At 39.4% G+C, this 24,319-nt stretch overlaps 1 protein-coding gene across 5 annotated transcripts in view; it reads right to left on the reverse strand.

Annotated features, from left to right (window-relative positions):
• vti1a (vesicle transport through interaction with t-SNAREs 1A) overlaps positions 1–24,319 on the reverse strand; it is a 404,156-nt gene that overhangs the window by 278,820 nt on the left and 101,017 nt on the right. For 2 of the 5 annotated variants that reach the window (XM_038821546.1, XM_038821543.1), the window contains exons 4-6: positions 4,857–4,940; positions 2,826–2,846; positions 66–150 (exon numbers count right to left, since the gene is read on the reverse strand). In XM_038821546.1, the coding sequence (XP_038677474.1) occupies positions 66–150; positions 2,826–2,846; positions 4,857–4,940 (190 nt within the window). The remainder of the gene's footprint in view (positions 1–65; positions 151–2,825; positions 2,847–4,856; positions 4,941–24,319) is intronic. The other 3 variants (XM_038821544.1, XM_038821548.1, XM_038821547.1) reach the window with 2 other exon arrangements.

Raw genomic sequence — 24,319 nt, forward strand, 5'->3', positions numbered from 1 at the left:
AAGTAATGTGTCATGAATGCTCCTGTGCACAAGCCAGATAATTTGCTCACTCTTAAAATCCTTACCAGTTTCAACGGTTAGTTGGTATCCAGCCTCCAGTCTCCGTGTTGACCTTTCTAACCGCTCTGTATTATCCAACAGGCATGCTCTCTGAAACAAAATTGTAGATGATTATACACACACTTATGTACCAGGCATAATTATATCTAATTTAATGGTCAAGGAACAGTATAGGAAATAAACCCAAGCAAAAATGTGGAGTCAGACAGTGCAATAGTTTGTATGAAGAGTTAAGTACAGCTCAAAAGAAGAAGTAAAATTTACTTTTTAAAACAGTTCAAACAATTTCATGTCTGCCAAGGTCCAATTGATATTTTCAATAGTTGCCAAGTAAGTGCTTATTTACTGACTCAATTACTCTATTTTTCGTAGCTGAAGGTGAAATGCATGGCATAGCACAAAGTATTTGTAGTATAAATGTATTTTGCTTTACTTTGGAATTTAATCAAGGCTAAATTCTAAATACCGTACATTCATAAAGAGCACTGGAAACAATACTCTTGATAGCATCAAGACACATAAAACATAAAAACAACCTAGCTTTGTGTGTAGTGAGATTATTGGAGGCAGTGTTAGAATAAACTAGCGAAGGCAAAATAGCCCCAATTAAATGTTAATTCTTTGTTACTTTTCCGAAATCAGCAATTTCCTTCTACAGGGTACTGGGCTAAATGAACTAAGTATTCCTTTCGACTACATATGAATAATCACTTAAAATATCTTCACAAAATCTAACATAACCACAATTAACCTAGAACAATGTGAACATGTTGAAATATGATTCCATCTGAATCGTAATATTGTACAAGCGTGTGCATATGGTTTAAAACAATTTGAAATTCTAATATGTACTGTTACTGAATAAATAGTATATTTTGGCATCCACAAATCAGCTTCAATAATTGTTCATGAATTTTCGATTTGAAAACAGCTAATCTCGGTCAGCTTTTACTTACAAAATGCAAATTGTGAAAAATGCTGAATGCTACATTTGCAGTGGAGAAAATACTAGCTTGAGAGTTAGATCTGCTTCATATTATTGATTATTAGAAATGTATCACAGCTTGAGAACAATCAGATAGTAGTTTTGATCTTTAATAGTTTTTACTTGTATTTTTTCTAACGAGTCTTATTATGGGTTCCCACAGAATTTCACTTGGGATTTTATGCTCATTACAGCAAAATATGGAGTGCTTTGTGAATGCCAGGAGTCTTATTTAAACTGATGTTCCATTGAATAATTGGGATCCAATAGTGTGCCACACAAGTTGAAATAAATAGCTGTATAATAAGATAAGTAGAATTTTAGATAAGCACAGCTACAGCATAATTCTCATATCTTATATACAAAATATCAGTAACATTTTGTCATTGTTACTGTCATCATTAAGATTTACTGTTTTTTTAAGGCAATTCTAAAAATGAAGAAGCCTTTAATCAGTGGGCATATCCCTTGACTTTAGTGCATGGTGATAGAATTTGAATATTGGAATTGAAGCTTCTTTCCACAAGAAAAACAGAAATGTCAAATGAAGCTCAGAAAATGGATTTTGGTTAATGCTATTCAGAATAAATCTGTATCTGTAGATTACAACAGTATGACTACATCACAGTTAAAATGAGTAGACATAATATAAATAAATTTAAATAACCCAATCGTGAATTTAAGTGAATCAATGCAGAAGGTTATTGAAGCATTAAAGCAAAGCTTTTTTGTTCTTTTCACGAACTCCCATTGAAAGGAAAAAGTTCTATCCTTGCAGTAATCTTAAATGTGTAAAGTTTATTAATTACAAAGAAAGATCTCTTTTTAAGAAGAATTCCTACCACATGAAAAAGGAGGAAAAAAGGATTTTCACATATAGCATGGGATCCCACTTGCAATGTTGTTTCCTACCACTTTACGCCCATCAACTCTTTTCTTTAGAGAATTTTAATCCCACTTTCTTTCACGGAAAAAAAGGCTAGACCCTGGTTTGTAACAAGTTCTATTCATGCTGTCAAAAGGCATACAAACTAATCACATGGAAAAAACAAGAGGGGCTACCACATTTCAAGACCATTTTTGAATTTGACAGTCAGAAAGCTTCACCAAGAACTTTCTTCGCTGACAGATGTCACTTAAAATTGGAGAAATACTTTCTAATAAAAATGGTGCCATATGAACAATCTGAATCATGTCCATAGAAGTGAGTTGCCTTGCTCTAATGAGCCCCTATGGATCTCCCTGATGCAGCTGTATTGACATGCTCACTTAAGCTAATACACCTAGACCAAGATGCCTTGGTGCCTTGAGCACTGACAGTCTGGGATACTGACAGTGTATCTTGCTTCAATCTTCAAAGGAGAAGTGATTAGAATGTTATCATTACCATTCGAAACGTGATTTTCCTATTCCCTCCTGGCAGAGGTGACATATCTGTGAGATGTGGCCAGCAGATCGCAGCAGCTAAAGCCACTTCAAAGCTTCCCTTGAAATTTTTTTCGAAATCATTAGAACAATGTGTTCAGATCAACGCAGATAGGACCTGATGTGAAGGTCAGACACATTGCAATAACAATCTATACTAATTAATATAGCTCTTCAAATAGCGAGTATACTTGTTTTGGATAAATTATACTGATTACCTTACATAATATAAAATCAAAATGTAAAGAAACCCTGCATGGTTTGCAACATGGTTCTCAAAAAAAATTAACAGTTGACAGAAAACACCAATATTATCCAAACACAGATACCTAACAACAAACAAGGTTACACTCACCTCTTCACGCAATTTTATCAACTGTGAACGCACAGAAAGATGAAAAGGAAAGAAATGGCAGGGATGAAACATCTGTCATACAGTTGGGTATAACATTAACTATGACAATTTATCTGTTTACATACTTAGTATTAAGAAATCACAGAAGAGCTTCTTTAAAGAACCTAAAAAGCCTCACGCAAAGAGAATTTTCAAAATCACATTTTGAAAGAACAAAGATTAGTTCTTCCTTTGTCAACACAGACGGTTACAATCATTTCTCTCTTGTTTAGTACGTGAGAGATATGTTTGCCGCAATCTTCAAAGAGAGAACGAGGGGCTTCATAGCAATGATTTTAAAGAGGTAAAGCGAGTGTGGAGCATTATTTCAAAGTACTGATGCACAGATCCCATTGTAATCATCTATTTAACAACTGTAATTCAAGACAAATCTTAGCAGTAGCTGGAGTGAAACCAAACATGTACATATAGAATGGGGATAATCGCACCAAATTGCAAAGGAGTATGTGTTTTAATTCTTTGATTCCGTGAGGTAAAAAGGTTTCTTTTAAAAATCTCAAGGACAACGCAAACATCCAAGTGGGAGAGGATAAGACAGTTGGTAATAAAGACAGAAGAAACAAAAAGTACTATCTTGAGATATTTTAGTATTTCCACTGGGTAGTTTACCAAGTTATTCACTTAACAGAAAACAAAGCAAACGCTATTCAATGGTACGATTGTCAAAATGTCTTGCGATTTGCAAGACAACCAAAGTTTTTTTTAAGTCAGCACCTCAAAATAACCAGAATGCTCAATGGGCCAAAGTGCAAAACTAAGCAGAAGAGACGACCACATCTCTGGTCATAACCATAAGTACTATGAAGCATGGCGCAGCTGTTTTATAATAGAACCCAAACAAAATGCGCTCTATCTTGTTTGTGCTGCCTGGCTGATTTTAAAGCTTCTCCATGGATTTGAGGTTGGTTTTTCAACAGACTTGAGGTTTTGTTCTGTGCCACGTCGAGGTACGTATAAATCATATGAACAAAAAAAGTATTAAACTAGGCAAGACCACGGTATACTGGAAGCGCTATACAGTCTGAAATTTTACAATTACATTTTGCATTTTTTTCATTATCATCATTAAGAATGGGATACTGCCATTTCAGTTATGATAATCACAGGATTTTCAAACAAAGATTTTCAATATGGTATTCGATACGAGTGGTAATCTGTTCTTTGTAACCTGAAAAATCTGGTACGCGCTGGTTTGAACCGGCAGAATCTCTAGTGGCCAGACTGCTGCTGTGACTGAAATCGAAACTGCGCCGCAGTATGTGAAGACCACGTGATGCACAAAACTACAGAATTATGAAAAGCGATAACGCCAATTCCTTCTCTGCCCGCATACAGATAACGAATAAATGCTGAACTCTATTAAATGTCCTTTACACATTATCGCTAGGTGAACACACAATTTTCAGAACTTATAAAGGTTCACCATTCATTTCGTTATAAATCCATGCCATGCAACTAACAGATTTGTTGCTCATAATGATCTGCTCTGCCAAGGCTATATGAGATGATACTGACCTCCTTTAGATCTTCGGGAATTAAATTGACCGGCATCAACCCTTGCGCTAAAACTGCAGTATGGTGTATTTCTCGCACAGTAAGCCCCCATAGCATTATCGCTAGAGCTCACTACTTCACAGGTTCCTGCCATATTACTTGCATTAATAAAATAAATAAACTTATGAGCAAAGTTTGACACCTTGCAGATTTTGTTCTAAGCAAGAAATTTGTTCGCGAAATAAAAAAAAGTCTGTCAGATAATATTTGGAAGGTCTACACGCCTTCTCTGTACTATGATTAAAACTTAAACGGTTTAAAATCGGAGGTTTGTTGTTGCTTAGCTTTACATTAAACAATGTATTTCCACTTGAGTTGCTGTTAATGCTGTTAGTGAGCAGCTTGAGAAGATGCACTATTCGCTGACCTTCATCACCCTCAAGCCACCCACAAGGGTATGCTGATTAGTGGCCCTACCTGTTTCTCCGAGGTATTCCCATCATCCCCTAGGAGCTCATTTCGAAGGTTTACCTCATCACTGTAGGCGATCCGTGACCTTTTCTGGAAACGAAAGGAAAAAGAGCAAAATTTGTGTTAGAAAGTAGGCTTACGAACTACTATAAACACAAGTCTTCCCATAGCAGCAGAGCCCCCTAATGGATCATCAACACAAAACCGATCCACTTTAGCAGTTTACCACTTATACGGAAACTGGTTCTGCATAAGATGCATTGGTAAATAAAGAGAAAAAGCATTTTTCCAGAACTTAGGATTCAACCCAAAAATCACTTGAAAAAGTTGGGTCAAATCTTTTGATTTCCTCCACACAACTTTTTTGGGTGCGAGAGAAAGCGGATGGGAGGAGCGGGATAAAAACATTAAGGGCTTATCTGCTCAACTTCTTAAAATCAGTTCACACAGATGACTTACTTTGAGAGGAAGCAATTTTATTCTTCTCGAAAGCTATTCAGGATTTCTCGTATTTACTTTTCAAAGTGGACTACTGGTTCAAGATTGGATTTTTTTGTTGCAAACAATGCAAATTAATTAAGCTGACCTTTTTAAACAGCAAATATAAAAGGGATTTATTTGTTGCAAACTTTATAGAACTTTCTTCAACAAAACATAGTTCAAAATACGATTAAAAGATCATTTCAGTTTGGTTAGAAGACACAAATTGAAAATGAATTGTTAGTAATCCTTGCACGTTATTCATCCAATAATAGTAAACAATGCACACATTTTGAAGAATCAACATAAACAGTTATAAGCACAATTAGTCCATCTGCTTGGAATTACTTGCGCTGCTTTTTCTCCTATGGAAAATCAAAACAGGAAAACGATCAAAATGCAGATGCAATAAAGTACCGAACATATTGTGGACTAGAAAAGGTCCTATATTAAATGGGTCAACTGATTACAATAATGTATAATACTTCAGAAAACTGAAAATATGTATATAGTTACTTCCAATAAAGGACATAAATCAATTTATGTTGTTGGAAGCACAAGTTCCGTAGAGTAAAATAGCTAAAAGATAAACCCTACAATTCAATATATAAAATTGTAATATTGAGATTACAATTATTTTTTATCCTTAATAAAATTGGATAAACATGTTAAAATATTTTTAATACTTTAAACGGAAAGAGTAAGTTTTCATTGAAGCAGAGACCTCTACCATTCCTGATGTTTCATACGCGGATCAACAGAATTGATGAGGTGATGATGGATCGGTTGCATGATGAAAAACAATTAAGCTCTCCAAAGCAAGCTTCAAAATTATTACTGATTTCCCCACACTAAACCTGAAAACTCCGAAGTTATGCAAGTCTTTCTCACAACTGTTCTTAACTGGATGGTCCCAACTCTTCCATTATGCAAACTGCTTAACCAACAAAAGATAAAAATAAATATTTTTTCAACTGCGATTTTTAAAAGCAGCTAACTATAGTGTGTGTTGTTCCTCGAGTCTTAATAAAGCTCGTAGTCTCAAATGTGGAGAAGATGCTTTATTGTGAATTCGTTCTCTCTTCAGAGCTTAACCTATGGCTACCTCAAATGCTACTAGCTGGTGTGTCTGTGTCCTGCTACCAGTTCTGCCTTCCGTGAAGTGTGTCCTCACTTCCTGTCCCGGTCTATTTATATGGCTCTCCCGTGCTCCCTCTAGTGTTTGCTCAGTTGTATTGCATCTAGTTAACTTGTGATCACCACATCCCCCTTTTTCTCTTTACATATTTTCTGTACATCGTTAAAGAAAATTGTACATCCAGTCCCGGTGTATTTATAGCTCTCCCTCTAGTGTTTGCGCAGTTGTATTGTATCTAGTCAATCTACGATCACCACATAGTGAAGCACATTTTAATACTTCCCTTATTGCTACGTGAGGAGAGCATTATGCACGATCAGAATCAAAAGGACAGCAGCAACTCATGGTGAGACTTGAGGCCTGGCAGAGAAGAGCCTTGCAAAAGACATATTTTAAGCACAGCCGTGCTCCCTCTAATTCAGCAGCAACTTTTTTGTTTCTTTTCATCAACCTTCTTGCAAAAATATTAAATCTTCACAGATATCGTTAAGGGCATTTTAAAAAGAGAAGCAAGCTAACTCGCACCTAATGGTGGCTAATTCTGGAGAAGACTATAGGCCAGAATGTAGTGCCAATTTGGCCTTTTGGGCATTTGAACAAAGAACAATACAGCACAGGGACAGGCCCTTCGGCCCTCTAAGCCTGTACTGGTCATGATACCACCCGTGGCTAAAACCCTCAGCATTTCCGAGTGCCGTATCCTTCTGTACCCATCCTATCCATGTATTTGTCGAGATGCCTTTTGAACGCTGCTTCAAAAGGCATCTGCTTCCACAATCTCCCCTGGAGCACTTTCCAGGTACTCACCACCCTCTGTGTAAAGAAATCTGCTTCGCACATCTGGGCAAGAAAACGTCCTGCTGATTATCAAGTACTGTCCACCATCAGCTGATGAATTAGGACTCATCTATGTTGAATACCACATAGTGAAAGGACTGAGGGTGCAGAATATGGTCTGGGTGGGGGATTTCAATGTCCATCACCAAGAGTGGCTCAATAGTACCACCACACACTGAGGTGGCCGGATCCGAAGGACAAAGCTGCTAGACTGGGACTGCAGCAGCTGGTGGGGGAACCAACGAGAGGGAAAAACATACTTGATGCATCTGCCAATGACAGTATCAGTAGAAGTGACCACCGTACAGTTCTTGTGGAGACAAAGTCCCATCTTCACATTGAGGATATCCTCCATCATGTTGTGTGGCATTACCACCGTGCTAAATGGGATAGACTTCAAACAGATCTAGCAACTCAGGACTGGACATCCATGAGGTGCTGATTCATGGATGAAATGCAAAAAAACCTATCACTGGATGTTAAGTCATTGGTTAGACACTCCACATTTAAGATTAACATTAACTATAATGTACTTATGAAAACAAATGAAAAAAAGCAGTAGCTGATCAAAATGCCATAAATTTGAGCCTAAAAGCAATAGCCACAATGGTTTTAGCCATTTGCAATCAACAAGAGCTACAAAGCTGAATAGATGTGTGCGGCAATTCAGTTTTTTTGGAGACCATGCTCAATGAAAACACGCATTCCAGTATTGGGTGTATGAATCCTACTTAGTGACTTAATCTGCAAAACGGTTTTCCAAACGATCGCAAATGTTATACAAATGAAGAGTGCAGAAATTTAAGGTTGGACAATAAATCCTGCTGGTGATGCCTACATCCCATGAATGAGTTATTTAAAAATTGAAATTTCCAAAGGAAATACAGTAATTAATATTTTTAAACAATCCTAAATTTGTGAAAAATAAAAATAAAAAGCAGTTCACCTGTAATTTATACAATGGTGCAGCATTGAAAATGAACTGAAAATATCAAGAATTAATGTAATAGGAACGATCTTCCCGCCCATCAGGGGTCAGCATTGGCTCAGTGAGAGCACTCTTGCCTCTGATTTCCGGAACGTTGTGAGTTCAAGCCTCACTTGAGACTTGAGGACATAATCTAGGCTCATATTTTATTGTAGTATTAAGGGAGTCTTTTGGATGAGCTATTAAACCAAGGCCGTGTCTGCTCTCTCATGGATGTAAAAGATTTCAAGTGTTATTTCAACATGAACAGATCCTTGGAGAAAGCTTCAGAAAAAGAAATGGAAGTTTCATTGAGTTGAAATAGTGAAGCAAAGAATGCTAATGGATGAAGTGCAACTATGGAGCTATTAAAGGATGGGATGTTAACTGATCTTCAAACTTGCAAAACACATGAGTGTTAATTCAAAGAAACAATTTTTAATGCCCTGGCATGGTGGCATAGTGGTTAGCACTGCTGCCTCCCTGCCCCACAGGGTTCAATCCCGGCCTTATCTGTGTGGAGTTTGAATGTTCCTCTGAGTGCTCCGGACCCAAGTAGGATGCTCTTTTGGATGATCGGTGCAGACTCGATGGGCCAAATGGCATCTCTGCACTGTAGGGATTCAAAAGATACTATGAAATGGAGAGCATGGAGGAAATAAAAGAAGAATGATTCATCCATTGCACTGTGGAATGTATGGAGGTTGAGAGCACTGGATATATCAGAAAGAAGTTAATGAATGTAGAATGGATTCACCAGGAAATGGGTTCATCTTATATAGAGGACTCTCAAGCCAGCTTTGTCATTCAATAAGATCATTGCTGATATAATTGTGGCCTTAACTACGCATTCCTGCCTGTCCCAATGACCCTTAATTCCCTTGTCAATTTGGCCTCGAATATAACCATTAATCCAACCTTCAGCCCTCTCTGTGGAAGAGAATTCCAAATATGAGTTCCTCTCTGAGAAAAGAGATTCTTCTTCAACTCTGTGTTAAACTTGAGATCCCTTCTCATTTTCCTCAACTGCAGTGAGTATAGCCCCAACCTTTCCCCTATGACAAACTCCTCATTTCAGGAATCAACCGAGTAAACAATCTCTGACTGACTTCCAATACAAGCATATCCCTTCCTTAAGTATGACCAATACTGTACACAGTGCTCTAGATGTGGTCTCAGCAATGCCCTGTATTAACATTTCCCTCCTCTTATACTCCATCCCCTTGCAGAGAAGGCCAACATTCCATTTGTCTTCCTACTTATTTGCTGTACAAGCATGTCAACTTCTTGTGATTCATATAGGATACCCAGATCGCTCTTTCCTGTAAAGTTATGTAGTTTCTCTTTATTTAAGTAATATTCTGCTCCTTTCTATCAAGTGAACAACCTCATATTTTATCAATATTATACATTTGAATTTTTTTTACCCACTTACTTAACCTGTTTATAATCCCTTTGCAGACACTTTGTATCCTCCTCACAACTATCTTTCCTATCACAACCCATCTTCGTATTATCAACAAATCTGGTTACGATACAGTCAGTTCCTTCATCCAAGTTATTAATATTGATCATAAATAGTTGAGACCCTGTGGCATTCCACTAGTTACAGTGTGCCATCCTGAAAATGACACATTTATCTAGATTCCCTGCTTCCTGTTAGTTAGCCAATCCTCTTTCCATGACAATCTATAATTCCCCCACCTCTCCCCAATACAATGAGGAGCATTCTTGTGTAGCAAATGTTTTGTTTCTAACTAATTGACACATTATTAGTTTTCTAAATAGAGGCATTTTATTTATCAATTGTCTGAAACCTCCCACCTGTAAAAATTATTACATTGAGCTTTCAAGACATAAATGTGAGAGATAATGTCCTAAATCTTCCTGTCTCCAGATTGTAGGAGACTGGACTTGCAACTGAAGATGAGCATCAGGACTCTGTGTACGTCCTGACGCGTAGACCTACATCAGAATTTCCCGGGAAGTTTCAACTTTCGATGGACCATTTCCCTGCTTCCAGGGGTCCTCAGTGCATGTCTTCGACTCTGGGCTAGGGTCAAAATCTGGGAGGTCCGGAGTACTTACAACAGATCAGAACCTGGGTAACACCACAACTGACCCCCATCCTCACACACCCCCACCCCACTAGTCAGATCCGTATATCCAGCGCCCTAACCAACTACCAACCCTGACCTGACTACACCCCTACTCTCAACCAGAGCTGTCTGCCCCCACCACCTGACTACAGCAGCCCTGTGACCGACCACCGCCCCCACCATCCGACTACCTCCTAGAACAGACTAACCCCTAGACAATCCATATTTGCCCCCGTCCTGATTACTCACTGACCACCCACCGCAGACATGGGCAAGAATTTGCTTTATTTTTGAATAATATCCTCAGAATTGACTTTGCTTGGGGAATGGGGTTATTTTGATGCATTTAAAAGCTACCTGCTTCCATTAAACAGAATTATGCATCTCAATGGCTTGGTGCATTGGGGTTTCATATAATTGATTTGGCATCCCAATATGTTTGAGAACTGTTCAGTAATCTCTAATGATTTTGGGTTCAATCTCCAAATTCGACATGGACACCGAAGCAGTGACTATACGGTGCTTTGTCCAGCTGACCTTCAAACTCTTGATCTACAAAAGTCATCAAATCAATGTTTATCTGAACTAAGGACTTGAAGATGAATATGATTAGAAATGGAAAGTGTATGCATCCTTGCCTCAAGTTGCAGTTGATGTTGAAGCAGTTTATTTAAGGGTTCAAAATAATTAGGAACTTTGTGGTGCTCGCCTTGTCCATTTGGGAGTAAATGGAATCAAATGCCTTCCCTGTGCCGGAACACGTTTGTGTAGATATGAGTTGTGGCAGTATAGTTTCAGCAGGATCAGAATGCCCTAAACCAGGAAGCGATAGTCACAGCCAGAGTCCATGCACCCAACAACTATCTAAGTGGCCTTTACTGGAAAGTGCGCACATGTTATTGTCAGGTGAGGATATAATTAGGCTCAGTTGCTACATAATCTACACTTGAAACCCTTGCTTATACTACGTAGGCTTACACTGGAAGACTGGCTATTGAGGGAAAAAGTATGGTCCATCAGTGCTTCGAAGGACTATGCCTCAGGAGGATTTTGTACCTTCAAAAGCAAAGAGAAAGTAGCTCAGTGTGGAAGTGTTTAGAAGTAGTAGTGAAACGCTGGCGTTAAATACAAGATTCATTTTTAAGAATGTTATACTTCACGGTAGGATATGTCATTTATTATTGAAATGTCTAACCTGGCACAGATTTTGTATCGTCTTCTTTCGTGATACGCAATTTATCTTTTAGGGGTGTTATTAAAATATTTTATAAATGTTTAATGTGTACAGTTTTTACTAAGGTGAAAAAGAGGCCGGTGAAAGCACTGGAAATATTTGATAAAGAAAGTAATGAGGAAGAACTTGTCTTTATGGTACTTTTCACTATCTCAGGACTTCCTGAAGTGTTTTCAAGCCAAAAGAAGAAAATTTGAAGCATGATCAAGCAAGAAAATGTGGGAAAATGCAGCATCAATTAGCACACAGCAATGTCCCATAAACCAGGTAATCTGTTTCAATGATGTTAGTGCTGTTTCCCATCCTCAGCAACACAAAACTACAAACATGTTCCTATGTTATTGAAATGGAGGCTCTGTCTCCTACTTAATCGATTCTTTCCTTGAACCTCAACATTTTGGAAGCCCTTTATCTTACTCCATCTTTCTTCCCCCTTCTGAAAACGTAATTTTTCCAAAAAAGCTAAATTAACATAAAATCACCACTCCTATTTTACCACTTCACTGCTTCTTCACCTAATCTAATCTAGTCAGCTTTGCAAGTTAGACACTTCTGTAACTTATTGTTGTTTCACAATATAACAATGGGGAACACAACTTTTGGATGTAGTGCAGAAAATAGCCGTACTGCATTGGAAAAAGTTACATCAAAACTAAAAACAGCCCCTCACCTCCTGCCATTTTCATCTCTTCCGCTAAAAAAACCTTATGAGTTGAGATCTGGAAAACTGCCTCACATGGTCAACTATGAGGTGGCAGGATCATGGGTAAAACATCTGTTTTGGGGATAAGGCCCGCCAAATTTTGGTAGACATCAAAAGAAATGTGTTTTGGCCAAAATCAATCGTACTTACAGGTGGAATTGGTGTTGGATCATTGGGAGTATGCAACTCAGTTCCAAACCAAGAGAGCCATGCAGTAACTTTCGAACTCAGTAAGATCAACATGGCTAAGAAATGAATGGTATACAAGAAAAAGAACTAGGTAAAACAACAAGGCATGTGTCAGCATGCTATATGGACTGGACACAAGGGAAAAATATTCCAAAGTGGCGAGGATCTCATCTCTATGTGCCTAACCCAATTATAGAAGTAGAGGCCCTGAATCTCTAAAGCTAGATCCAAATAGTACTCATCCAAATAATATCTGAAATAAAGTTGCTAAAATGTCAAATTTAGCCCATTGACCCAAATATGTTGTTGTATTTTTTTTTAAACGGTTTTCAATTTCTAACCAGTTCTATTTCAGCCTGTTTTTATTAAGGTTTGAAAATAGGAACTCTTCATAATGATGAAATGGTGCTCAATGAGCACAAAAATTGCATGAGTACCACACAATTGTGGTTAGCAATTTTGTTTATCTATCTTTGACAAGCTCTCATTACTACAAAAATAAAATCCAACTAAAGGGAAGTATTCCTAAGCACTGTAAGTTACAGCTGAGTGAAGATATCAATGGAATTAGTTCTGTACATTGAAGAATAGTGCAAAACAATTGAATCTAGCATACAATTTACCATAGCAGCATGTGTTTGAATTTCACACATGCTGTACACCATACTGCAAGATAATTTCAGAACTATTAGAAGCAATAATAAAATGTAAAGCTATTTTGAATTCCTATTCATTTGCAATACAAATGATGGACTGGTCTCCAAACCACTAGGTGTCTTAATTTTGACTACAAGAAGCTACATTGCAGCCCATTTAGAGAACTGTACTGTGACTTTTAAGTATCAATGAATTACAGAAAATTAAACTTGATAAAACGTAAATTTAGAGCCCAATAATTTTTTTTCCAATTAAGGTGCAATTTAGCATGGCCAATCCACCTAACCTGCACATTTTTGGGCTGAGACCCACGCAGACATGGGGAGAATGTGTAAACGCCACCCAGACATGACATGGGGCCAAGATCGAACCCGGGTCCTCAGCACCGTAGGCAGCAGTGCTAACCCACTGCGCCACTGTGCCGCCCTGATGAAACGATTGTTACAGCATGTCATACCATTCAAATACACAAAAAAAATCTCTATCTAGTATAAAATGCCCACTGGGCTGAAATATTATCTGACTGGTAACCCGAATCTCAGTCTAGAAGTTAAAATGGGCCAAATAAAGTAGGTCTGCAGTATAAGAAACTGAAATCATTTGTAAAGTAGCAATATTACAGTAAATTATTTAATAATTAATTAAATCACAATGGGTGGCTTAAACACTCCATTAGTATGCATAAGTATCATACTGTGCTTATTTCTAGCTATTTCCCCCTTTTTTACCAAAATATTTATAAATAAAGGACAATGCCAAATTAGGCACAGTACAATTATTGACAGTGCAACTATTGATTAAACAGGTCATCAGATGTGCAAACGTATCAATAAATTATTCTCCTCTCCTGTATACACACGCATATCATGGCAAGAATTCAACTGGCAGAGCAAGCAATGTCAGAGGTTCACTACAGTGTAGCTGCAAGATTCATAACACATTTTATTAATAGTTTATGAGTTCTATACTTAGAGTAGTCAGTCAAACCAAGTGTTCTACTGTTCTATGCCTTAGCTGTCAGTTGTTATTATCTACCAATATGGCAATAACGTGGCAAAGCACATGTTCTTCACTCAATACAAAATCCCAAAGAATGAAAAGTATGACAATTAAAGTCCAGCCCTCAAGGAAATCCTGTTTTACTGCCTGTTAAATTGATGCAAATGTGAGGTTAGACAAAAAGCAGGTATAATTTGATGTTAAAATGAAAAGCGAGTATGCTGCAGCATATACACGAAAGCTGTTGTGTTAAGAGTGCATTGCTTCACTACAGGAAGGTATTTTTAATATTATTAATAATAATAATAATAATCTTTATTCGTGTCACAAGTAGGCTTACATTAACACTGCAATGAAGTTATTGTGGGAGAATTCAGATTGCCCAAATTACCTAACAAGCACATCTTTTGGGACTTGTGGGGGGAAACAGGAGCACCCGGAGGAAACCCATGCAGATACGAGAAGAGTAGTCTCCGCACAGAGAGTGACCCAAGCCGGGGATTGAACAATGGATCCTGGCGCTGTGAAGCAACAGTGCTAACCCCTGTGCTACCATGCCACCCAGTTAAGCAATAGTGACAGAGAATGTAAAAAAAACTTTCGTTTAAAAAAGAGATATAAATATCACATGCCAGGAAGAGTTGGTAATCAATAAATAGATAATAACCTGGTAAATTAAAATACAAAGAAAGTCTTCATAGTTGGTCAAGAAAAGCTGTGATACATTGAAAACTCCAAACTTCTACACCACTTAAGCACTGTTGATTGGGTAGTCGATGTCATATTGCCCCAGTAATTTTCCTCCAATTAGTTGGCAGCAGATATAGTCTGGGAAACAACAAGAATTTTATTGACATAGCATCTTTAATATGATAAAATGCCCGAAGGTGCTTTATAGGACCATTATAAATAAAACCGAACCACATAAGGAGATATTGGGGCAGGCGGCCAAAAGTTTAATTAAAGAAGTAGGTTTTAAGGAGGGTCGTAAATGAGGAAAGAGAATTAAATGAGGTAAGGGAGTTAAACAGGCGGAGGGGTTTACAGAGCTAGTTCCAAAGCTTAGAGCAGATAGAACTACTTGATTTAAACTACACTGGCTTTGTAAGTTGTAAGTGCGACATAAAGAAATATAACAGATTGCATGGTATTGTCATGTCACGCAATTTAGACATTCACTTCATCCAGCAGGGTAGCATGGTGGTTAGCATAAATGCTTCACAGCTCCAGGGTCCCAGGTTCGATTCCCGGCTGGGTCACTGTCTGTGTGGAGTCTGCACGTCCTCCCCCTGTGTGCGTGGGTTTCCTCCGGGTGCTCCGGTTTCCTCCCACAGTCCAAAGATGTGCGGGTGAGGTGGATTGGCCATGCTAAATTGCCCGTAGTGTCCTAATAAAAGTAAGGTTAAGGGGGGGTTGTTGGGTTACGGTTATAGGGTGGATACGTGGGTTTGAGTAGGGTGATCATGGCTCGGCACAACATTGAGGGCTGAAGGGCCTGTTCTGTGCTGTACTGTTCTATGTTCTATGTTCTATGTTCTAATTCCTGAATATTTACATTCTCTATTTCAAGAAGCATTCTAAACTGCATACTTTCCCATCTCTGTAAATGAAATATTCTAAAACTCTGCAAAGTTTGCAATAGTACGTCAATAGTACTGAAGGATTGTGCTCCAGAACTAGCTGCGCCCCTTGCCAAGCTGTTCCAATGCAGCGACAACACTGGAATCTACCTGGAATTGTGGAAAATTGTCCAGGAGTGTCCTTCCACAAAAAGCAGGACAAATCCAACCCGGCCAATTAGCACCCCTTAGCCTCCTCTCAATTTTCAGCAAAATTATTAAAAGTGTTGGCGACAGTGCTAGCAACTCCGCAATATCAGGGGCAACAGGGGCTGGTTTAGCTCACTGGGCTAAATCGCTGGCTTTTAAAGCAGACCAAGCAGGCCAGCAGCACAGTTCGATTCCCGTACCAGCCTCCCCGGACAGGCGCCGGAATGTGGCGACTAGGGGCTTTTCACAGTAACTTCATTGAAGCCTACTCGTGACAATAAGCGATTTTCATTTCATTTCATATCCTGCTCACTGATGCTTAGTTTGGGTTCCACCAAGGCCACTCAGCTCCTGACTTCATTACAGCCGTAGTACAAACATGGACAAACTAACTGAATTCAAGATGGGACGTGAGAGTGACTCATTGATGTCAATGCTGCATTTGACGCAGTGTAGTATAAAGGAGCCCTCACAAAACTGGAATCAATATGTACTGGGAGGGGGGATGGAAACTCTCCACTAGTTGGGAGTCATAACTAACACAAAGGAAAATGGTTGTAGTTGTTGGAGGTCAGTCATCTCAGTCCCAAGCCATCACTGCAGGAATTCCTCAAGGTAGTATCCTCACCCCAACCATCTTCAGCTACTTCGTAAATGACCTCCCCCCCCCCCCCCCCCCACCATCACAAGGTCAGAAGTGGGGGTATTCGCTAGTGATTTCACAATGTTTAACACTTTTTGCAACTCCTCCGATATTGAAGCGCAGTCCATGCCCATATGTACCAAGACTTGGACAACATTCAGGCTTGGGTTGATAAGTGGCAAGTAGCCTTTACGCCACAGAAGTGTCAGGCACTTCTCCAACAAGAGAGAAATAGAAGTAACTCCTTTGGTATTAAATTGCATTATCATTGCTGAATTTTCCGCTATCAACATCCCGGAGGTTACTATTGACAGAAAAAGAACTGGATCAGTTGCATAAATACTGTGGCTACAAGAGCAGGACAGAGGTTGGGAATTCTGTGGAGAGAACCTGCGTCGTGGCTCTCCAAAGCCTGTCCACAATCTATGAGGCATAAATCAGGAGCTTGATGGATGAGCGCAGCTCCAACAATGCTGAAGAAGCTTGACACCATCCAGGGCAAAGCAGACTTTTCCACTGGCACCCCATCCACCACCTTCAACATTCACTCCCTGCACCATAAGTTCACAGAAAAATGTGACTCAAGGGCTGACTCGATTGAGTGAGAAAGTGAGGGACCTTATACTGGAGGCCAAGTTAAATAACTTTGGAATTGCTCTTGGTACCACATCTATGCAGGGAGTAATGCGGGTGCTTGTGTAAAATGACTATTTAACCTGAAATTTGCCATTTCATCTGAAGTATCTGTTAATTCTGTTTCTTCTATTGTGTTAAGTAAAAGTTAGAAAAAGTGAAATAGAACATAGAACATACAGTGCAAAAGGAGGCCATTCGGCCCATCAAGTCTGCACCGACCCACTTAAGCCCTCACTTCCACCCTATCCCCATAACCCAATAACCCCTCTTAACCTTTTTGGTCACGAAGGGCAATTTATCATGGCCAATCCACCTAACCTGCACATCTCCAGTGCAGACTCCACACAAACAGCGACCCAGTGAGGAATCGAACCTGGGACCCTGGCGCTGTGAAGACACAGTGCTAACCACTTGAGCTACCGTGCTTCCCTTGCTTGTAATTTCTTCATTTGGTTGGGGTGGTCATTTTGGTTATTTTGTTTATGGTTTCACCATGGTTATTGTAATATCCTTGACATTCCACAGCATTGCCATTGCTAAATCAATACCCTGGGGATTCAATGGACCAACCATATAAAAACTGTGCCTGTGATAGGAGGTCAGAGACTGGGAAATAATAGTGAGTAACTCTCCTGATTCCCAAAGCCTGTCCGCTATCTACAAGGCACAAGTCAGGAGTGTGATGGGACACTCTTCACTTGCCTGGATAAGTCCAGCTCCAACAACATTCAAGACAACACCATCCAGGACAAAGTACCCCAGTTGATTGGCACCCCATCCACTACTTAAACATTTACTCGCTCTACCACTGGCGCACAGTGGCAGCAGTAGGTACCATCTATGGGATGCATTGCAGAAACTCCCCAAGGCTTTTTTAACAGTAGCTTTCAAACTCTAGTGCCCAGAAGAGCAAGGGCAACAGGCTTCTGGGAACACCAACACCTGTAGGTCCCCTATAGGTCTTTCACTATACAGGCATGAAACTATATCGCTGTTCCTTCACTGTCACAGGTCCAAAAACTTGTGACTCCCTTCTAAATGGTACTAAGGGTGCATCTACACCAGGTGGATCGCAATAGTTAAAGAAAGCAGCTCACCACCACCTTCTCAAGGACAATAACGATGGGCAGCAAATGCTGGCCAGTGACACCCGATCCCAGGAACGATGAAAAAAAAGTTGAATTTTGAAGTGAACCTAGTTTACATAAGAACTAGGAGCAGGAGTAGGCCATCTGGCCCCTCGAGCCTGCTCCGCCATTCAATGCGATCATGGCTGATCTTTTGTGGACTCAGCTCCACTTTCCGGCCCGAACACCATAACCCTTAATCCCTTTATTCTTCAAAAAACTATCTATCTTTACCTTAAAAACATGTAATGAAGGAGCCTCAACTGCTTCACTGGGCAAGGAATTCCATAGATTCACAACCCTTTGGGTGAAGAAGTTCCTCCTAAACTCAGTCCTAAATCTACTTCCCCTTATTTTGAGGCTATGTCCCCTAGTTCTGCTGTCACCCGCCAGTGAAAACAACCTGCCCGCATCTATCCTATCTATTCCCTTCATAATTTTAAATGTTTCTATAAGATTCCCCCTCATCCTTCTAAATTCCAACGAGTACAGTCCCAGTCTACTCAACCTCTCCTCATAATCCAACCCCTTCAGCTCTGGGATTAACCTAGTGAATCTCCTCTGCACACCCTCCAGCGCCAGTACGTCCTTTCTCAAGTAAGGAGACCAAAACTGAACACAATACTCCAGGTGTGGCCGCATTAATACCTTATACAATTGCAACATAACCTCCCTAGTCTTAAACAGTTTGTGCTTTATAAACTTCAAAATGCAAATGGGAGAGGTTATGGATCATAACGGAAGCAAGGGAATGCAAGGAAGCACACGTGATGTGAGAGAGGGAAAGGGAATAGAGTTGTTGAGTGCTGCAGGCCTCAATCCTTGCAATTGGCACTGTATAGTGCAGCTAGAAGACATCAAATGATCTTTTCTGCAGCTAGCATGCCATTAAACCCACCTTCCATTTGAAAGAAAGAAGAATTTAAAAGTGGAGAGAAGCAAACAAGAGTTGGAAGTTAGCAAAAGAGACAAACAGAAGCAGAAGTGAGACAAAGATAGAAATAGCAAAACAAAGACGCCAGGATTGGCAAATCATATTTTCTAATTTAGCATTTGCAGCACCATGGGAGATCCATTGTGTGTTAAACTCTACTGTACAGTGCACAATTAATAGTAATACCATGCATCACTTTTTAGTCATGTATTGTTGATTTAGTCAAAGCAGAATAGGAGGAAATTAATACTGATGAGTTAGAGAAGGTATGAATCAAAGAAAAAGCACTAGAAAACTACCTGTGAGAAACTATTTGGGACAAATGAACAGTCCAAAGAACCTCCAACTAAAAGAAAGACAAACTAAGAGTGTTGTTTCAGTAATTCATGCACACAATTACAAAAATGTGTATTTTACAGTAACAGTTAAATTTACCACAGAATAGAGTTTCTAATACATTCATTAACGTTTTAATTTAAAAACCCCAAAATCTGAGGTTAGGCTGTATATTTTCCCCCAGAACAGTTAAGAAAATTGGCAACCATTGCATTGCAATCTGTACATGTGAAGTGTGCAGAATTTTCCAGTCTGCAGTATTTCCCAGAGTAGGTATCTCTCTGGATTTTCAAACTATAAGCTTTATATCTCTTCATTTTGTGACATAATTTTGATACGTTTCCTTTGAAGTAATCTCTCATATTTAAGTAAAAATTAAGTTTTTCATAATTTAAATGGCCATTAGAGAGAAAGAGAGACAAGTACAAACCACAGGATTAAGAATTTAATTGTGAAATATGCTTTTTTTTCTCCATGTTAATTATGATGGAAAGCTTACTTCTGAGGTTTTTCTGCTTCAAAGACAAAGCTTTCATTTTGAGCAGAACAGGTTAATTATATCTCCTGTGTTTTACATTATGCATTAGAGAAGCTAATTACATCACCTATGTTATCGTTCCTTAAAAAAATTACATCTGCATACATTTCCTGTCCACAGTACTTGATTTCCTGTCACCACATTTTGTCACTCTTCAACTTTTTTCATATTATAATTTTCCATATCCACATTTATAAGGAACTTTGTCAACATAAACTTGTCGTGCTATTGTTACACAATCTACTCGCTTAGTTATTTAGTGCTAAATCTGTGAACATCCTCGGGCAGAAGGTTAATCCATTTTGCCATATTTCACTTTGAAGTTCTGTAAACTTTAGCCTTCAGCCTGAAATTGCAGAGTTCAATGTAAAAGATCCCCACACACGCTCGCCCTCCAACATCCCGTACAAGTATAGGTCATCTTCTCTTTCATATCTACTGAACACTCAGTTGCCCATGAAGAAGTAGGGCTCTAAAGATCGATTAACAGAAAAAGTATTTTGTGAAAGGAGTGAGGTAAATCAGAGTGCTGTGAAACCAAAGCCATATTGTGGCCAGGGGCCTATATCACTGAGTCAACATGCCGTGCGTGGCCTCACTAATTAAAAGAGTGGGCAACAAGGTGGCAGATTAAGTATAATGGGGGTCAGTATGAGCCTTCTCATTTTGGTCACAAGAATTGAAAAGTAGAATTGTTTTAATAAATTGTGAAACTTTTAATCGTCAACGTTCAGAGAGACTTGGGTGTACACATACAAGGAACACAAAGCTAGTTTGCAGGTATGGCAAGCAATTAAGAAGGCAAAAGCCATTGAGGCTTTAATTGCAAGGAGACTGGAATACAAGAATAAGGAAGTCTTGCTATAATTTACTCATACCAGTTTTTACTGCATCGTAGAAAGCATCCTATCCAGCTGCATCATAGCCTGGTATAGGAACTGCTCGGCCCAAGACCGTAAGAAACTAGAGTCATGAACAAAGCCCAGTCCATCACGCGAACCTGCCTCCCATCCATTGACTCTGTCTATACCCTTACTGCCTTAGGAAAACAGGTTATTCTCTCTTCCTCCCTTTTTCATCGGGCAGAAGATACAAAAGCCTGCGAACACGCACTAACAGATTCAAAAACAGTTTCTTTCCCACTGTTCCTAGACTCCTGAATGGACCTTTTATGGACTGAATTAATCTCTCTACACACCTGCTATACTGTTGTAGTTCTACATTCAGTATGCTTCACCCAATGTCTATGTCCATGTATTTAAATTGTGTATTTATCATATGTCCTATGTTTTGCATGTATGGAACAGTCTGACTGGATGGTACACAGAACAATACTTTTCACTGTACTTTGGTACATGTGACAATAAATCTAAATCGTACAGGGCTTTGATGAGACCACACCTGGAGTACTGTGAGCAGTTTTGGTCTCCATACATACAGATGGCATATCCAACAAAGGTTCACCAAGTTAGCTCTAAGGATGAGAGGATTATCCTATGAGGAGAGGCCGAGTAAATTGGACTATACTCTCCGGAATTCAGGAAAATGAGAGATAACCGCACTGAAACGTGCAAGATTCTGGAAGGGAAAACAGTTAGATTGGGAATCCAGGGATATGTGGATATCACAGGAGGTAAATGGATTAACTGTGACCTAGGAGGTGCATTTTCAGTTCGCTGACATAATTACTCATTAATCAAGGCAACACAACCTTTAGCAACACAGAGAAAACATCAGTCCCGCCCGTTTTGAGGTTGCAGAACTAAAGAACATCCTACAGGGCTTGAAATGTGGAAGGGAAGCAGGATATGATGTTGTTGGGCAGCACGGTGGCGCAGTGGTTAGCACTGCTTACTCACAGTGCCGAGGTCCCAGGTTTGATCCCGGCTCGGGGTCACTGCCCGTGTGGAGTCTGCACATTCTTCCCGTGTTTGTATGGGTTTTGCCCCCACAACCCAAAGATGTGCAGCGTAGGTGGATTGGCCATGCTAAATTGCCCCTTAATTGGAAAAAACGAATTAAAAATGTTTTTAAATAAAAAATTGAAAGACATGACGATGTCATGCCAGAATTCATGAAATGCCAGGAGCCTTGAGCTTTTGCCCGGCTAACCCGGTTTTACACGATGGACACAAATTCCAACACCATTCCAAAGAAATGGAGGACTGCAAAAGTCATTGCCATATCAAAACCCGGAAAACATCCCATGCTTGCAGCTAGTTACCATCCAACTTCTCTTCTGTCAGTCCCATTAAAAACCCTTAAATGCCTCATCCTTCAACACATATCGCCAATCGCAGAAGTCCTTAGCATCGACCAAGCTGGATTTCATACTGTGCACCACATCATTGAAGAATGTCCAATCTACAGTCTCAAGTGAGGCCTATCTGCACTCCACACAGCAGGACTGAAAGAAACTGCTAGGCTTAGGGACTTTGAATTCACTAAATAAATAAATTGCATTTTTGGTACAACAGGAAAAGTCAAATTTTCCTTCTTTTAAGTTCCAAGTCCAATGCACTCATTTCAAATTTCTGCGCCCTTACCTCCTCAATTTGTTCTGCTCCTATAAAAAATCCACAAATGCACCTCTCATTTCCAGTAAAGAGCTGTGCTATGCTACTCTTCCCATGCCAATCTTGCCATGATGCGTTCCTCAGCTGGGAGCGAGACTATACTAAATAACACACCACAACACAATACATCAACTCTGTTTCTCTTTCCATAGATGCTGCTAGACCTACTGAATTTTTTCAGAACTGTTTTCCAGCATCCGCAGTATTGTGCTTTTTAATAACCATGTTTTAAATTCAATGCAATTTGTGATCAATGCCACAGGAAATCAATTTGTTTATAATATCACTTGAAATCGGGCGGCACAGCGGTTAGCAATCTGGTCTTGGGTGACTGTGTGGAGTTTGCACGTTCTCTGTATGTCTGCATAGGTTTCCTCCAGGTGCCCCAGTTTCCTCCTACAGTCCAAAGATGTACAGATTAGGTGGGGTTACAAGGATAGGGCTGGGGAGTGAGCCTAGGTAGGGTGCTCTTTCGGAGGGTCGGCGCAGGCTAGGTGGGCCGAATGGCTTCCTTCTGCATTGTAAGGGTTCTATAGATAAGTGGACGTTCTTTGTTTCTATTGATTATGTCAATCTTCTATGAAAATCCATGAAGTGCAACTTCAAAATAGTTGAAAAATTGGAAACAAAATATTAAATTGTAATGCATCTATAACCGTGAGACAATCTTACCTTTCAACAGTACAAGAAAAAATTTAACCATAACATGGCTATCGCTAACCAGACCTCCCCTCAGTAAAAGTGGTTAAATCACCGTGGACCGACACAGTAGCACAGTTGCTTCACAGCGCCCAGGGTCCCAGGTTCGATTCCCGGCTGTGCAGAGTTTGCACATTCTCCCCGTGTCTGCCCTCTGTTTGGGTGCTCCAGTTTCCTCCTACAAGTCCCGAAAGACGTGCTGTTAGGTGAACTGGACATTCTGAATTCTCCCTCCTTGTACCCGGACGGGCGCCATACTGTGGCGACTGGTGGATTTTCACAGTAACTTCATTGCAGTGTTAATGTAAGCCTATCTGTGACAATAAAGATTATTCATTAATAAGGTTTATAGTAAATGGTGACTTGAACCAGGCGACATTTAACCTATCATAATAGTGGATTAGCCATGTGTAGGCTGGTCAGACATTACTTACATTTTTCTAAACTTTGCCATAAACTATTTAATTTTATGATAGTTATGAAGGCCTTTTTGCAGAAAAAGCTTTTTTTTTGATTTAGCGCTCCTTCAAGCCAATTATCACCTGTTTCATACTTCCATCTGGAACATTTAGTATCACCCTCAAGCTATCGGAGAGATGTGGTTGGTTAATCATTTACTATCCAATTACAATTTAAGATTCTCTGTCAGACTGATTTAACCTGGTTTATTTAGCATGTTATTCTATATGCCGAAAAATCTAGATATCTACAAACAGGTTTTTCTGTAATATACAGGACAATATTGCGACCAACTGAAAGTCAATTCTTCTTTTGTACAATTGCTCTATTTGCAAGGAATTCAAAGTGTAACTTTCTTGCTCAAACTTCCACGCTTGTCATACCAATTTTAAATCATCCCAGAGTTATTGAACAATCAGAAACCTCCTGTCTCGCCCTCTGATTAGGCA

This window comes from Scyliorhinus canicula, chromosome 16 (genome assembly GCF_902713615.1).
Source record: "Scyliorhinus canicula chromosome 16, sScyCan1.1, whole genome shotgun sequence".
Classification (NCBI taxonomy): Eukaryota; Metazoa; Chordata; class Chondrichthyes; order Carcharhiniformes; family Scyliorhinidae; genus Scyliorhinus; species Scyliorhinus canicula.